Below are 17495 nucleotides of genomic sequence, written 5' to 3'. Positions count from 1 at the left end.
TAGCCGGCGCTAGTCGACTGCAGACGGCGGAGACGGTATATCTTCCGCCGATGATGATGAGGAAGATTTCCAGACATGCAACGCGAAGAGATTAACCTTTATATTAAAGTTGGGATGAAATTGAACCTGCCGTACGGTGCACGCTACCACAAAGTTGCGGAAAACTGGCCAGAAACCGTGTACCGCTAAATATGTTACCGCAAGTTTTGTAATAGATAACGTACCTTCAACACAGAATATCCAAAAAAGTTTGCTACTATTAGATAACACAATAATATGTGGTTTCGTGAAATTTTTAGAAAATAGTTCATCTAAATTTGGGACAATATATAAAAACATTTTCATGAGAAAGAGGTGTAATAAGTTAATTCATTTTTAGTTAGCAGAATAAACTCATGATTAGGAATTAATTGAGGTGGTAAATTGGGTTGGATCTAGTGTTTTTAAAAAGACAGAAGTTTCTGTTCTTGGTTTTACAAAGGCACAAGATTATTTACAGACATATGATCTTATATAAAATTCATCTACTGTACTTAAACAATTCCGATATTTAAGGGACTTAATATGTCATTGTTGAAACAAAATACTCTTTCATTTTTACATTTGCAAATATGTTTTATCATAAGACATCCACAGTCACTTTTAACAAATAATTTTCAATGAAATAAATTGTAACAGAATGGTAATTGCAGCCATGCATGTTCTATGGATTTCCTGGTTCATGGAAGCACAATAAAATTAACAGTAAATTAACAGTAACCTTTTGCAGCATTTTATTTATGCTCATAGTGTTGCAATGTGTGCTTTGATTATAAAGTGCATTAATTGCAAGAAAACAGTATTGTATGAAAATATATGAAAGTAAATCAAGAATACTGATATGCAAGGGAAGAAAAAACAGGAAAAGAACGAATATAAAGATAGAAGACGAAAAATTAGAAGAAGTAGCGGATTTTAGGTAACTAGGAAGTCAGATAAGTCAGGATGAAAGAAGTAGTAGGGATATAAAGCAAATGATAGCGTAGGGTCGAGTCGCCTTCAATAAAAAGAAGTCACTTCTATGCTCGAGAACAGTTAATTTAGAAATTCGAAAAAGATTGTTAAGGGTGTATGTTTGGAGGCCGGCGATGTACGGATGCGAAACATGGACGGTGTTACAGGCGAGTGATGAGGATACCGTGGATAGAGAAAGTTAGAAATGAAGAGGTGTTAGAAAGAATAGGAGAAAAGTGAGCTCTATGAATTCAATAAGAAATAGTCAGAGACATATTAGAAGCAGAAACATGAGTTAAGAGGAATGACGGTAGACCTAGATTAGATTACTGTTCGCATATAGTTCAGGATGTGGGTTATTCTAGTTTTGTGGAAATTCGAAGATTAGGATAGGATAGTAAAGAGTGAAGGTGCGTGTCCAACCAGTCTTAGGACTGACGACGTGGTGATGACGATGAATTGCAACCAGTAAAAATTTTAGCAACTTAAATATTTGCATTTGTTAAACTTTCACAGATATATTTGCAGTGATGTGTGTTCGGGCTCTTTAAGAAGTAATGTACATTATTGACATTCCTATGGAAATTATATATAGAGAACATTTAAACAGTTACACAGTTACAATTAACTGAGGATAGAGGTAATAGCAAAATAGGGGGAACTATTATTTCTCGTTTGTTCGTCAAGTGGAATGCCTAATTTTATGTGAATCTTAAATAATAACTTTTGTTCTCTACATCTAATATCCCACGGTAATTAAAACTATGCCTTTCTTCGATTACACGGTATACAAATGTAGTGCTTATTTTTTTTATACTATCGAATTAATACGTTTCTTTTTAAAATTTCCATCAGTCTGTCCTACGTAGTAGCTTTTTAATTGTTACCATTATTAAAAAAAAAACTTTAAAATTATGCGTATGTAAGAATAAGCTTACGTATTTATAAAAATAACTAATTACAAAAGATTTACCAAAATGTAACTGTAACTAGTAGATATGCATTTTATTATTTAAAGAAAAATTTTTAATGTAGGTACTGTAAGAAATTAATTCAAATTTTGACCGGATTTTTGTGTTTTCTCTCAGAAGGACGATAAGATGAGTTCGCCGGCCCGTTTCCACATCGCATCGCGTCGTGTTAGTCGCTCAGACTCCACCATTTATTCCGCAAATATCGCAACTTCATGCTAATGTAAGCAAAGACGGTAATCGGCGCACAGTAAGTACGTGATGGTAGACAAAGTTCTCCGTTCGCTTCACCTAATCAATTTATCAGCATTAAAATGCAGCCGACTTAATTATGACCACAAACTGTGCTGCACGTTTCTCGCGTTTAAGAAGTTCATGTCTCCCGGCAAAATTCCAACTTAATTGCTTTGTCGCATTATCGTTACGCTTGTTCAACACGCAAACTGTTTTGTCGACACGAAACTTAGGAAAAAAGATGTAAATGAAGCTAGATCTACGATAGCAGCAGCCACTTTGTAGAAACAACTAAATGGTAGAATTTAACCCCAGCAATTTGGTTTATAGTAAAGCCAAAGGTCCATTTCCGTTAAGCGTCAAGAAGGTCTTTACAAAAACGGAACGGGATTTGCAAATTTTATTTACTCTTTTTATTTACACTGTTATTTGTTTATTGCTAATGAGAGGGTAAAAACCCTGTATTTAGTATCTTAAGAGATAAAACCGAGCTCCACTCAGGACAAATGTAAAACGTCTAGCTAGATCTCTTTTTTGTATAAGTAATTGTTCTCTATTTGTAAACCAAAATTTCTTTTATACTTGTCAAAGAAACTGCGAAACAACTAACGAAAAAGCAATTATAAAAGGGTAAGTTGTGATATAAGTGACAATGTTAACATCATCCCCTATCGTTACTGAGGCTGCACGGCGACTAGTAGAGTATTTAGTGGCTTCTAATTGTAACTAAGAAACATATGGTGCCATCTTGTAGGACCCTAAAGAACATACACCCGTATTTGTATTACAACAGTACACTTTGTATGGATGGGGTGAGTGTATCACGACTACAATTTTGAGGGGGGTGCAGGTAGAGTTCCTAAGTGGGTAGCCACATAGTTCGTGTGGGCTCTATAAGGTTGTCCCCTAGGGCAAGGATATAACGCTAATGCCACATTTACCCAACATCAGGAATGCTGCATTGACGCTCGCAGGGAAAGATTGTTGCTATTATTATTAAAAATTTTTGGAAAAATGAACTTGTGTGAAGTGCATATTAGTTTTCGGACTGGCGACCATTTGATGATGATAAAACATAATTACAATCAATTTATTTATTTATACCGTAAAGGATAAAAAGCACAGTAATGTAACTTCAACCATCTGTTAGATACCTCTAACAACAATCATTGTTTCTACCTATTTGGTGATCTTCAGAGAATTTAACGAAAGCGTTTCTTGAAGGCATCTAAAAAAACTATAAAACTGCCTTACCGTGTATTAAATCTTACATTATATTAAAGTTTATTAATGATGGATGTTAAAAAAATACTGCAAATATGACGTGGAAATCTGTCACATCTCACAACGACAATATTTCCTTCTAATAATCCTAAAATTAATTCTTCTTCGCAAATCCGTTTCACATAAAGTTCCCGTGACGTTATTTATTCCGGTCCTGTTTTAGGAAACGTCCAAACTAAAGCCCATAAATAACAGGCGCCCCGTCCAACTCTATTTCGGCGAGGCGACGCTTTAATTCAATATGTCAACGTACCAAATTTTTCGTTAGAGGTAGTTGCGTGAAACAGTATAAAAAAGAAGAAAATATGCACAAAACAAAACATAAGCGACGTGACGATTTCGTTTGATTTTACGTTCTCATATATCATTTTTCTCCGTTAATGACCGGAGTCGGTGTCCACCAAAAGTGATTTAGATCGAATTTATTTATAAATGTGCAAATAAAACTTTTAATATTCCAGTTGCGATTCACAAATGTGTTACCTGGAAGGGCGTCGCCAGGAAGAGGGCAGAAGAGATGCTTCTAACAGTGAATTTCTCTGTAGTTAAAGCATACAGTTCAAATCTAGCTTCAAATATTCAAGCTTATTCGATGAAAAACTGCCACTCAAATTCGCCAACGTAACTTACGATTAATTTTTTTCCGAGTTTTGTTTGATCTAGAAGCGCATAACAATACAATTTGTAAGTTATCGTTATCACACCAATAAAAAACTCAAGTATATTATTAAATTTACAAAAAACACTATACATGGTGGGTCAAGCAAAACCACCGACCGTAGATCGCAAATTTAAACTCCGTGGCTCTCCTCAGCACGCCATATACAGTACCAGCAGCGCGCTACATTAAGATAGCATTCAACAAATAACTATACTTCTGCTGAACTTTTACAACTATGTTTAAACAAAATTTTAATCCGTTTAGCAAGTTCTTTTTAATTTTTAATTTTATCAGTGGATAACGATACTGACAAAAATTTTTTTTTACTTATTCAAATACGTATAAGTGGCCACGTGCACCTATAGATTCTTAGGTATTATTATCGACAAAATAATAAAAAATATATTAATTTTAAATCAAATTAAATCTACAAATAAAAATAAAGTAAATAAAGATTATTTATTGCATTTTTTGATACCTCCGAACATGCAATAAATGTTTTTATTCATTTTATCTACTCCGACCTTTGATATAAAACATTTTAGTACTAATAGGTTTAAAGAGTGTTAATAATCAACTGAATGAGTCACACAAGAAGCGGTTACAGTTTTTATCATTCAATTTAAATACTCTTTAGCTTAATGTGTTACCAGAAGCTATAGTGTTCGATATTAAATTAAAAAGTAAAAGGCCGGTAAGTAACAATATACCTATAGCTATAATTTTGTTTTTGTTTGACAATTTAAGTACCGCGAAGGTACATTTATTATCAGTGTATTACGTAGTAGATATCACAGAATTAAAAAAAATTCAGTTATCAAAGTATTGTAGTTAAATTTGAGAACATTCAACATAGTCGTCTGAATTTTTTTGAAGCCTCTGAAAAATGCCCAGGGCTCCGCGATCGATGTGGTCCCCCTAGTTCTTACAAGATTTATTTATCAACCGAAAACCAATATTTACTACCAATAAATATATTTATTTTGATATAATAAACCAATAATTACTGCCTAGAATACCTACTTGCATAATAGCTGTTGCATGCCATAAGCGCAATTATAGTGAAATTGCAAATAAAAGTTTGCATTAATTTTCAACAAAAAAAATTTTTCTTAGAATAATTTGCTGAATAAATTTAGAATTTGACTTATTTTATTTATCAAAGTCGTTATCCTTATATGCCCAGGATCTCCAATACGTTAAAGACGGCCCTGTGTATATACAGCATATACCTAGTTACAGATATAGGTTGCTCCAGTTTTCGAGAAATGCGAAAATTGGTTTAACATAGGAAGAAGGGGTGGGGCAAATACATTATTACGATAATGATGATGATGATGATAATGTTCAAAAGAAATATTCTTATTTTTCATCGATGATTTATCGAGACTGTTTACGGTGCCCTGATGAGATGTAATATGATCGAAATCGCAATCCACATTTGGTATTTCCGATTTTCTGACCAAGAACTTAAAATAAAAAATTTATTAAAATGGTTTGCGTATCTATCCCGTATGACACAATGTCGATTCAGTTAGGAAAGTTGATATCTTAGTAGGGCTGATGTCTAACGCATGAAGTACTTTACTAACAGCAAATACCCACTAGATGGCGATATACTGTCATACTTGGATATTCTTATTTTTATTACAAAACGTTTCGTCTATACACGTACTGTCGTATTTTTGAACTTTAACCTCATTAAAGAGCTGGAATGTTTCGTTTTTGAGTTATTTAATAATTTTTAGAGTTGACGTACTCAACACCTTACATAAATCATGTGAAGAATATAAATTCGCCGTTTTGAAAGGTACCCATTAATGGAAACAAAAAAGGTTCTANTTATTACATATTATTTATCATTATCACATAACGATTAAGATTTTTACATGACAAAACCAAACAAAAAGTTCAGTGAGTATGTCACATTAGTATTCAGTAAATAAAATGAAATACGTACTGTCACTGGTTTCTTCAACTGAAAACAACGTCGAAAGAGTTTTGATGCACATGTTTGTAGAATTTGAGAATTCATGAATATAAGGGTTCTATTTAATAATGAAAATATAATCAAACACATGTTTATAGTCTAGCGCTTTTTCAAGAATGCAACAGGATTACTACAATTTAAGCAGGTCTCGAGGATACAGTTAGACTTAGATCCGCCATTGTTAGTATGTACATACATAGAATTTTAAAGAATATATTGAAGAAAAGGTAACAAAATTATTGTATAATTCTAAATCCTGTGGAATAAATTATAATTCCTAAAAGGAAAAGGGTATATACAAGTAGAGTAAGCGTAGTAACGTAAATTGTCAAAAACCGTGACTCGTCGTTTTCTACTCATCGTCAAACGGCAGACAGAATCCATGAAGTTACGAAAACAAGAGATTGATAGTAATGTGTCTGGGTTTTATACGCCTTCAAGTTGGGGTGACTGGTCTGAGAATGTAAGATGTTTCGTTTGAGTTTGCAAAGCTGCAAAAATTAATTTTTCTCATATTACTTGAGCTCATTTTAAGAATATCTATTAGAAACAATGAATTAATTAGATAAGAAAATTTTTATTGTAATTATTATTGTAATTGAGGTGACTTTTGCTTTGTTAAATTCCATGTAAAACTTCTGAAGGAGAGTAGTGGAACGATTTATTCCTGGAAATTTTAAATAACATCCTCCAATTATGTTAGATCTAGTTATCGTTTGGGGACTTTGTTTTACTTTGTCGCAGAATTGTTTGTTTGCTTAGTATTAAAAGCTTTGAAAAATGTCAAAAACAAGTGACCAAATGGCAAACTGATCAGCAACCTTGCAATTTTATCTGTAACGTTGTAATCAGATTGTATTTATTTTATTATATCCTACTAGAAACAAAAATTTTCAGGAATCAGGGACGTAGCTACCAATTCTGACCCACTCTGAATTTCACATAATCTAAGACGCCTTATATATACGTATATTATTTTATTTTATGATATAGTTTGTACGAAAGCGTCTGCGTTTTTTCTCACGATGTACTTGACTGCTAAATAACTCAAACAAATTTTACTTCCTGACCGCAGGGCGATGAGACATTCTTTACTTTTTCCCCGTAGGTGTGTAATCATCATCATCATAAGGTCATCAGTCCTAAGACTGGTTGGACACGTACCTCCACTCTTTCCTATCCTGAGCTAAACTTCGCATTTCCCTAAAACTAGAACATCCCACATCCTTAACCATTTGCGAACAGTAATCTAATCTGGGTCTACCTCTACCCCTCCTAATTCTCGTTTGTGCCCTTAATATGTCTCTGACTGGACCTTCATGCTTGAGAAGGTGTTCTACCAACCTATATCGACTATTTCTTATTGACTTCCATAAAGGCCTCTGTTCTTCTATTCTTTCTAATACCTCTTCATTTCTAACCTTTTCTACCCACGATATCCTCATCATCCGCCTATAATAATGTAATATAATTAAAATTATCAGGAAACTCAAAACAAGGTTGTGGTCCACTCTTGGCTCGTACAAAAACGAAATTTAGCTGTGTCCATGTCATAAACACAGTTTAAATTAAATATACATATAGGTAAAAGTAAAATAAAAATACTGGTATGCAAGGGAAGAAAAAGTAGAGAAAAAGCGAATATAAAAGTAGGAGACGAAAAATTAGAAGAAGTGGCTGATTTAAGGTATCTAGGAAGTCAGATAAGTCAGGACGGAAGGAGTAGTAGGGATATAAACCAGAGGATAGCGCAAGGTCGTGTACCTTCAGTAAAAAGAAGTAACTTCTATGCTCGCGAACGGTTGATTAAGGAATTCGAAAAAGGTTGTTAAAGGTGTATGTTTGGAGCGCGGCGCTGTACGGGTGCGAAACATGGACAGTGGGCGCGGCGGAAAAGAAAAGGTTAGAAGCGTTCGAAATGTGGTGTTACAGGCGAATATTGAGGATACAGTGGATAAAGAAGGTTAGAAATGAAGAGGTATTAGAAAGAATAGAAGAACAGAGGCCTTTATGGAAGTCAATAAGAAATAGTCGATATAGGTTGGTAGAACACCTTCTCAAGCATGAAGGTCCAGTCAGAGACATATTAAAGGCACAAACGAGTATTAGGAGGGGTAGAGGTAGACCCAGATTAGATTACTGTTCGCAAATGGTTAAGGATGTGGGATGTTCTAGTTTTAGGGAAATGCGAAGATTAGCTCAGGATAGTAAAGAGTAAAGGTGCGTGTCCAATCAGTCTTATGACTGACGAGCTTATGATGATGATAGGTATGTATAGAGTATAAAAATATGTTATTTAGAAAAACTGTCAAGATGAATAGTGCTACAGTAATTGAATAAAGTCATTAAAGTAGCATCATTAAGGTGTTACCTAATCGTTAAGTCAACAATTAAAAAATATGAGCAAACAACACGCATATCTAATAATGCTTAACTATACGTAAACAATTCTGTTACATTACCACTTTAAAAGACAATACACCAATAAAGTTGTTTACTTACATACGCAATTTAATGCAAATTATTTCAGTTGCACGAACAAATTGTTGCAACTAATATCTATAGGGGATAAGTAAATGAAATTGATTGATCCTTTTAGGCCAAAAAAATGGATCAAACTGATTCTCTCACAGTGGCAGATTACAGATTGGAAATTTTTCTTATCACGAGTTATTTACTGTCACTGAGTGTGTTTTAATAAAAACTATTACTTAATAAACAAACAGATGGTAAGAATGTTATTACGATATATTTTTCAATATACGAGGTACAATAACACTTGATTGTTTTCTTCAAACAGGACGATTTGATTTCGAGTTCTATGTATGAGTACTGTAAATATTGTTAGCAGTTGCACATGCAAGTGAGATAAGTACCTAATTATAAGTACCTTTTTCCTGATTTTATTTTAGTTTCAGAGTATCCAGCACCAGGTCAAAAAGAATTTCCCAGGTTTTCCCGGCTACTTTTCCTAACTTTCCCGCTCATATCGTTTTAGTCCAGCACCTTTGCTTATGAGAATCCACTTTTTCCTGGTTTTCTTGTTTTATTCTTACAGACTTTTTTTTTACGGTTCAAACTTGGATTCCATCGGAGATAGTCAATTGCCCCTACTGAAAAAGTATTTTCTTCTCCTCTTCTAGTTTGAGGACTTCGAACTCCCACTTCCGCTTAGGCGTAAAAGAAACTACCTCAGTTTTTCTCTGCAAAATGCTTTTGCCTAACTACTTTACACTTGGCGCACGCGTTTTTCATTAGCTAAATTGATGTTGGTTTTGTAGTCTTGGTCCTAGTTTTACAAAAATACACGGCCAAAACCAAGACTGTCTTTGTACTACTTTGGTAACATCTACATTGGGAATTAAATACAGATATCTATTCTCGTTTACTCTAATGTAAACTATATGTAACTTATAAGTTATTTACTTGTACGTAGTTTCGAGCATTTTACATTCTTCGTAAAAATGTCGTACTTTTTCGTCGATACCGCGCGAGTTGAAAAACTACCCGTTTACTTGACAAATTTCCCGGCTTTTTCCCAGTTATTCCCGACCAATTTTATTTCCCAGTTTTCTCTGGGTTTTTCCTATTTCCTGGTCGCAATACGACCTCAGTTTACAAATAGAAATTCTTTATGGCAAAAAAAACTGGGCAGTTCTACCTGACTATTATCTACCAATATTATTTATTAATTAGCGAACATTTTATCGCTCAATACTAATTATTAGTGACAATGTGCTAAAATTACATACATACACTCAAGAGCATATTGCGATAAAAACACTTCTGATAATAACTGTTATCACCTATTTAAATCAGATAAGCGATAAAAAATTGACAAAGGACATTTTATACAAGTAATGCATACGATAAAAATAATTTTAATGAAAAACAATAAGTTACAAATAATTAAGTACGTAAAACTTATTGGAGTATTTGCTTAATTTGTATTATCAATCCTTAATATTTCTATTTTAAACCAGCGGCTGATTTCGTTATAGAGATAACAATGCCGCAGCTTTTATAAACATCTTCATGCTTATAATGAACATTAAATTCATAGTCAGTAATTTATCGATCGCAATTTCGCACATATTAGTTCTCATTGCCCACAACGAAGTGTTCCATGTTCGTCTAAGAAAAGTATTTGAAACTACAGAGGTTACAATGTGTCTTTTATGTGAGTGATAGGAAGAATCATGGGTAGGTACCTACATTTTTTTTATTCAACAAAATTTGGGGGTTTTGGAATAAATAGGCTGGGGGAGAGGGAAGACCCTATAGAATACTAAATAGATATTTTAGGTGTTAAGGGCGACGTGAAAGCCAATAGGGTTCCAGACGAAAATTTTTTTGCTGTATTAAATTGAAATAGGCTTCTTTCTCATTTTCCACCCTCTTGCTTTAACCTAAAAACATCTTTTTAATTTTATATTCATGTTCTCTAATTCTAATATTTAGGAATCGGCCTCTTTGTCCTGTGTATAGATTATAACAAACTAACATTAGTTTAACATGGAATATAAATTCAAAAATTCAGATATTAAGCTAAGACGTTAAATGAAAATTGAAATGATCGTCCTACACATAAAGTAAATAAAACTTCATTGTTCACGTGAGGACCACATTAAATAATGCGACCAGATTGGTGTTAATAAAAGCTTCGTTTCGCTAGTCTAAAGTTTCGCCAATCTCATTATGCATTTTTATTAACCATAAAACACAAACAATACTGCATTAATAAATTAAGTGATTACAAGTTTGAGAAAATGTTTTAACGATTAACATGTGTAGATAACTTACACGTGATATTTTACACTAGCATAAACATTAATAAAAAACAGATATTTGTCTTCTCGGACTTTTTTACAGGCTTCTTTAGGCTGTACGACTTTTCTATAGCAAGTATTCATATATTTGATACCTTTAAGGTAGCATTCGTATTAATAAATAACCTTTTATTTCATTACTAATTTAAATACCCTTAGTGCATTTAAAATATTAGTGAAAGAGTTTCCCAGATTACCTCCTACATCTTTACCTATAGCTGGGATATTCAAAACTGACATAAATCGCAATAAAACTGTCGCATTTACTTTCTTAAAAAACAAATATCGAGCGGCCGATCCCTAAACATTATATGTATTTGAAGACCTGAATGTAAAATCAAAAACAATATTAACTAATTGTAACCATAGGAAACGTAAAGCTTTTACATTCCGCACCAATAAAAATTAAATCAAATCGTTTAGAATATTATAAATAAAAATGCTCAGTAAAGGTCTAGATGATGGGGTGAGTGGAATGGAAAAAAGAGGTCTCCCGCACCACTTTACCATAAAAAATTCGTGGCGGTCTCACCCCCATAAAAAGTTATGGGGGTTAGATGATGACTCCCCACCCCCGTAGGGTAGGGGGGCTCGAAAGAGGGTGGTCATCTGAGTAAAACCCCATAAAAAATTTGTGGCGGTCTCATCCCCATAAAAAGTTATGCAGGTTGAAAGTTGATTATTTTGACAATTTTCATACACTATAAATAAAATTCAATAAAAAAAATATTTTCAAGCGGGTGGAGGTGGGGGATCGAAAGAGGGTGGTCACTTGAACAAAATCCGATAACCTAACCTAAACTACCCTATTGATAAAGATATTTAAATAGTGTTTTATATAACTTTCTCAATATTTTTATGTATTTTTCATAAGTTTTACCTTTGAATATTCTTTGAGAATGAGTATAAATATTTACATGCTTAGAAATGTATAAAAATTGGCATATTTATTAACTTTGAAGCCCCATAACTTTTTATGGGGGTGAGACCGCCACGAACTTTTTATGGTACAGTGGTGGGGGAGACCTCATCATTCGATCCCCGCTACCCCCCCATCATCTACACCTTTACCAAATGCTTTCGTAAATAAGAAAAATAATATAAGTAACAAAAGAGAACCCGCTACAGAAAGTATGTACATCACTTATTTTATCTTCTCTGTAAGTTAATGGCCATTGTATAAATAAAGGCCCAAAAAGTACATTTGAAAATGACCGGTTACTTCTAAACGATTGTTGTTGAATGTGACTTTTAATACATTTTTATTGAAACTACACTAGTGTTTTCGTTTTGTTTGAAGGAAGGCTCTATTTGCCTTTCAAAAAAAAAACTAAATTAGAGTCAAATTAAACTTAAATGTCTTTACAAGGAGGCACTGTTTTTTATTAAATCGATAAAGTAAAACAATTCCATTGTATTTCCTCCCACACCTGCGTATGTTGCTATGCACCTCTCAGAAAATTGGCATTAGTTACAGGTATGTCCACGTAAACGAACTGTACCGTATACTACGACAAATCATTCACAATTGTACCCAGTTTTGATCCAACAGTTATTATGTCTACAAAGTGCATTTTGGGCGAAGAGAAATTGAAAAATGCTGAAAAGACGCCTCAATATATTGCTGCTTTATCAGGTAAAGAAATACTACAGCTTCCATTTCATTCTCATGTTTCATAAATTGTGGAAAATCAAAGCCAATAAAAGATAAAAGGTGTTTTGTTATCTACTTAAGAACGTGCTAACAGCGTTTGGCCTTAAGATGCAAAATTCAGTACTGTAGGTAAGTATATCATTATATATAAATGTGCGTTCATGCCATTTTATTTTTTAAATAATACATCCCTAAAATAAGCTCCCTTATTTCATACACATTGTTGTAATAGTTACCTGTGCCGTTATTCGCTGCAATTTCATTTATAGTGTATTGTTTTATTTTGTGAATAATGACAAGACGAGGTGTATACAAATTACTTTTAAGATAATCCCATAACCAGTAATCGCAAAATAATCAATCAGTAGGACTGACAGAACAATTACTATTGCTAAACTGAGATTTTTGGGTAATTCATATCTTCTTCGATGATGATGATGATGATGATGATGCTACAGGAAATGCTGCGATACTTATACTTATATTAAGCTGCTATATACGTAGAAATGCACTAAAATTTCTTTGTTTCAAAATTGACCACATTTTGGCCAACCTAATGGGGACCTCTTAAAGGCTTTGCCTCAGTGTTTCCTAATTGGGTCCGCATTCGTATTTAGGAATGCCTAAATAGAATTCTAAACGGGTTCACGCACGACTAGAGGAAAAAAGAAAAATATACACACTGCGCGAATTGTTTCCTTAGCACATCTAGTTTCTTGATTTGACTATATTAATTATCCTGCTCGTTCGCCAGATTTATAATTTTGGGAGTACTGATGGTTATGGAGTTTCCATAAAAGTAAACAACACATTAAAATTAAAATTGCATCAATTTATCATGAAATAATTCACAATAAGAGAGTAAGAGGAAATCTTCGAGGACTGAAAAATCTACCCTGAAAAGTTGTAATAATTTTTCAAGTAGTAAAAAACTTTTTACCTTATATTGGCTTCGATTCTACAAATAACTGTTAGGTTGGCACAAAAATCTTAGAGAAATTGTCATACTATCTGATAATAAAAATTCCGAAGCTTTCCAGTAAAGTTTCATATTTTGAATTATGAATTTTCCTAATTTCATCCATAAAATGGTCAATACGTATCTCCTGCACTCACATTATAGTGACGAGCATGGCAATTTTTGATTTGTTTTCTCAGTGTACTCCTTCATTTTTTTTTTCAGTTCAAACTAAGGGAGTTGCATTGCTAAAGATATCAATGTTGCTCAAAAAATGGCAAATAATTAATTGACATCTGAAAAATTTAATATTCTGTTACTGTTAAACGTTAGCATTCAAACATAAAAATCAGATGAGAAATTAAAACAGTTTCACTCACATTATAGTGATGAGCATGGCAATTTTTGATTTGTTTTCTCAGTGTACTCCTTCATTTTTTTTTTCAGTTCAAACTAAGGGAGTTGCATTGCTAAAGATATCAATGTTGCTCAAAAAATGGCAAATAATTAATTGACATCTGAAAAATTTAATATTCTGTTACTGTTAAACGTTAGCATTCAAACATAAAAATCAGATGAGAAATTAAAACAGTTTCACCGCTTCAAGAGCGTTATTTTTAACGGTTCTAAAGAATGATGAATTTTTTTAATTTTTTATCTGATTTTTAATATTTAGCGTCTGTTTTGTTTCATTATTAATATAAATAATATAAAATAATCAAACATTGCAACAAGTTTTGTACAAGTAATTATAGTATTTACCAGTTCTTTGTACAACACATCACTGATTTGCTTAGGACACTAAATTCTGTACTAATCTTATTTCCTTTATCATCTCCCATGGAAATCATTTACACAAGTAAAATAACGTTTGGCAGGAATGGCTCACCAATTTTTGTCGTTTAGTCCATACATTGAGTAATTCATTTTAGTCTGTTATCGCAAATATTTCGTTAGGGAAGTTCCAAATCGAAAAAAAGCACCTATAAAAGCTGAGTTCTAAGGAGATACCTTTTTTTACAGTCTGGTACCGGGTTCTACTCCTGGTAAGGCCCTGTAATACCTAAATATTGTTTTTGTAGAAGACACAAATACCATTTCTTCCCTTTTAATCGTAATATATGTAAAAATCAGAGCAAATAGAATTATAAAGTTAGTATTTATTAACTACAAAACCATACTGATGCCCCTGATGGGAGTCAAATATAATTGTCCTTAACCATCGGGGTGGAAGTCCTAATTTTTTTGTAACTTTACAATGTTAGCTATTGAACTGATTTAAAAGGTTTTCCTGCTTTTCCGACCAGCTGCTCTTAACATTTTAACACGACACTTTATTATAATTATATTGCAGTTCACAACATCCTTCTGTTTCAGTCTGTCTAGGAGCTTTATGTTCCGGAACCGTCCTGGGATGGACTGGAAATACAACAGATGATCTTGAGAACGGAAAATTCAATAATATCGCAATAGACGATGAAAGCTTAGGATGGATAGGATCGTTGGCGAACATAGGAGCAGCTCTATCTTGCATAGCGATAGGACCTCTGTGCGAATACATGGGAAGAAAATATGGGATGCTCCTGTTGGTTGTTCCATTCACAGTAGGCTGGCTTCTAGTAATATTTGCCCAGAATGTTATCATGATGTACGTCGGCAGAATATTGGGTGGTTTTGCAGGAGGCTGCTTCAGTCTATCGGCACCGCAATACGTATCGGAAACATCACAAAAAGAAATTCGAGGCACTCTTTCGACATTTTCAGAGCTCTTATTGACCGTAGGGGTTTTAATAGCTTACGTCTTGGGTTACGTACTAAGTGCTAAAACAACTGCTATTATTTTAACAGCATTACCCATAGTATTTGCTATTGTGTTCATGACGCAACCGGAAACACCGTATTATTTACTAAAACGTAATTACGAGGGTGAGGCATTGAGGAGTTTGCAAAGGTTAAGAGGACGATTTTATGATGCATCGGATGAACTCAAACAGATCAGATGCGATATTGAAGAAGACAGAGCTAACGAACTGCCTGTTCTTCAGTCGTTTAAGAAAAGAGAAACCAAGATTGCAACTTTAGTTTCCTTAGGCGTTATGTTCTTCCAGCAAGCTTGCGGTATCAATGCCGTGGTGTTTTATGGATCCACCATTTTCGCCGCCACTGGTATCGATGCGTCAATACTAGATCCAGAAATATCGACCATTGTTATAGGAGCAGCACCAGTCCTCGCAAACTGTGTATCGGCGGTATTAATAGAGCGTTTAGGTAGACGTACGCTCTTGATCATATCCGGTCTTTTTATGGCAATACCGGAAGTTATATTCGCTCTCTTTTTCACATTTCAAGATAAGAACATTATATCTTCCGACATCGTCAGTAAACTAGTATTTCTTCCGATACTTTGTTTGTGCGCATTCGTAATTTCTAGTGAACTAGGATATGGACCGGTGGCTTGGATAATTTCAGTAGAAATGTTTCCTGCAGAAGTGAAAAGCGTTCTAATAGCCGGAACTGGTGCTTTCAATTGGTTTATATCGTTTTTGATAACAAAATTTTACTTAAACATGCAAAACAGTGTAGGTGTTGACGTTACTTTTTATATTTTCGCGGGCATGTCCTTTGCCGGAGCAGTTTTTCCATTTTTCTTTGTACCGGAAACAAAAGGGAAGTCGTTGGTGGAAATCCAAAGGGAGTTAAGAGGGAAATAGCATAAATGCCTTTCTATATAGCTCAGTCAAGGAAGCAGGATGACTTCAAGTTTTCTTTGGTAAAATAGTAAAAAAAAAAAAAAAATACGTTGATTCTGAATTTCCACAGTCTGAGATGTTGGGGCAACATTTCGTAATTTAACAAAAGAAAATATTTTTTTTGTCTACTTTTTGCAAAACATCTCCTCTCTAGTGCATTTTTCAAAATATGTATACTTAATTTACTTTCTCTAGCGATGTGCTCCTTCCAATGTCTTGGATGCGCGCTGGCAAAATCGTAGGTAGGAAGAAAAAAGCTTATTATACTCTCGACTCTTGTTCATTAAACATACTTTTTCATACAGTACCTGCCAAAAGATTTGTTCACTCGTGAATAGTAGTGCAAGTCGAAAATAAGCGTTAAAGCCTTTAATATGTCTTCAAATATAAATAAACATCTCGTTGATATTTTCAGTAGTAAATGGTAACCAATAACAGCACATTTGAGCAATGCAATTGTAATGGATAATAGCGCTTGTAGGAAGTCGCTAAGTGATTTTATTTATTAACAAATCATGTTCAAAGTCAAAAAACTTAATTTTTAACATTATATATCTCATTCTCTCTATATCTCTATCATTATATTGACTGTTGCTTGTAATATATGAAATTGTTTAACAATTTAGAAAAAACGGTTATCGCAACTTTACGAATAATAAGCAACCGAAATTTTCCCCCTCTATTACAGAATGTACAATTTTTTTTGTAAATATTTTTTCCTACTGAAACCAAGCCAGAATATTCAAAAAACTATTTAAATTTGAATGACGAAAAATGCACTAGAGACGAAACATTTTACAAAAAGTAGGTAAAAGAATTTTTTGTTAATAATCGTTAAATTAAGAAATGATGCTCTAACATCCCAGACTATGGATAACGAAATTCAGAATAAGCTTATTATTTTATTATTTATTTAAAAATAAAATTGTGCCGTAACGGAAATGTTAATTTTTGATGGAAAAAGAGCCTCCTTGACTGAACTAGGTAGTACGTGTAAGAATACAGTGTAAGCTCTCTGTAATAAAACTCAAAAGACGTTTTCTTTCGTCATATAGAGATTTTTTGTTAAATACTTAGCTATAGCAAGCGCGATTCCTCAATAACTGCTTTACAGTTAAAGATATCAAAAAAAGTTTCTTACAAAAGTGGTACCATATAAATATCTTCATAT

The 17495-nt window shown here is 33.4% G+C and overlaps 2 protein-coding genes across 12 annotated transcripts in view; one reads left to right on the top strand and one right to left on the bottom strand.

The window, feature by feature from the left end:
- The window catches only part of LOC108733869 (lutropin-choriogonadotropic hormone receptor-like), a 210315-nt gene that overhangs the window by 64821 nt on the left and 127999 nt on the right, over positions 1-17495 (bottom strand). Inside the window, exon 1 of one of the 10 annotated variants that reach the window (XM_025980982.1) lies at positions 9024-9067. The exons of 8 other annotated variants lie outside the window; for them this stretch is intronic. The gene's annotated coding sequence lies outside the window, so the exon portion shown is untranslated. Of the gene's footprint in view, positions 1-8635; positions 8656-9023; positions 9068-17495 lie in introns of those variants that run through there. One more of the 10 variants, XM_025980983.1, reaches the window with a different exon arrangement.
- Positions 4708-16387, top strand: LOC108737383 (facilitated trehalose transporter Tret1-2 homolog). Of its 2 annotated transcripts, none has more exons than XM_018470324.2 (3): positions 4708-4837; positions 12434-12598; positions 14952-16387. In XM_018470324.2, exons 2-3 carry the CDS (start codon positions 12520-12522, stop codon positions 16283-16285), a joined length of 1413 nt encoding a protein of 470 aa, XP_018325826.1. In that variant the 5' UTR covers positions 4708-4837; positions 12434-12519; the 3' UTR covers positions 16286-16387. The 2 variants fall into 2 exon arrangements, with proteins under 2 accessions (XP_018325826.1, XP_018325747.1); XM_018470245.2 differs by lacking the exon at positions 4708-4837 and adding an exon at positions 10114-10336.

This window comes from Agrilus planipennis, unplaced genomic scaffold (assembly GCF_000699045.2).
Source record: "Agrilus planipennis isolate EAB-ADULT unplaced genomic scaffold, Apla_2.0 scaffold2, whole genome shotgun sequence".
Taxonomy (NCBI): domain Eukaryota; kingdom Metazoa; phylum Arthropoda; class Insecta; order Coleoptera; family Buprestidae; genus Agrilus; species Agrilus planipennis.
The sequence above is the reverse complement of the archived record's forward strand: the minus strand, read 5'-3'. Positions and strand labels throughout refer to the sequence as shown.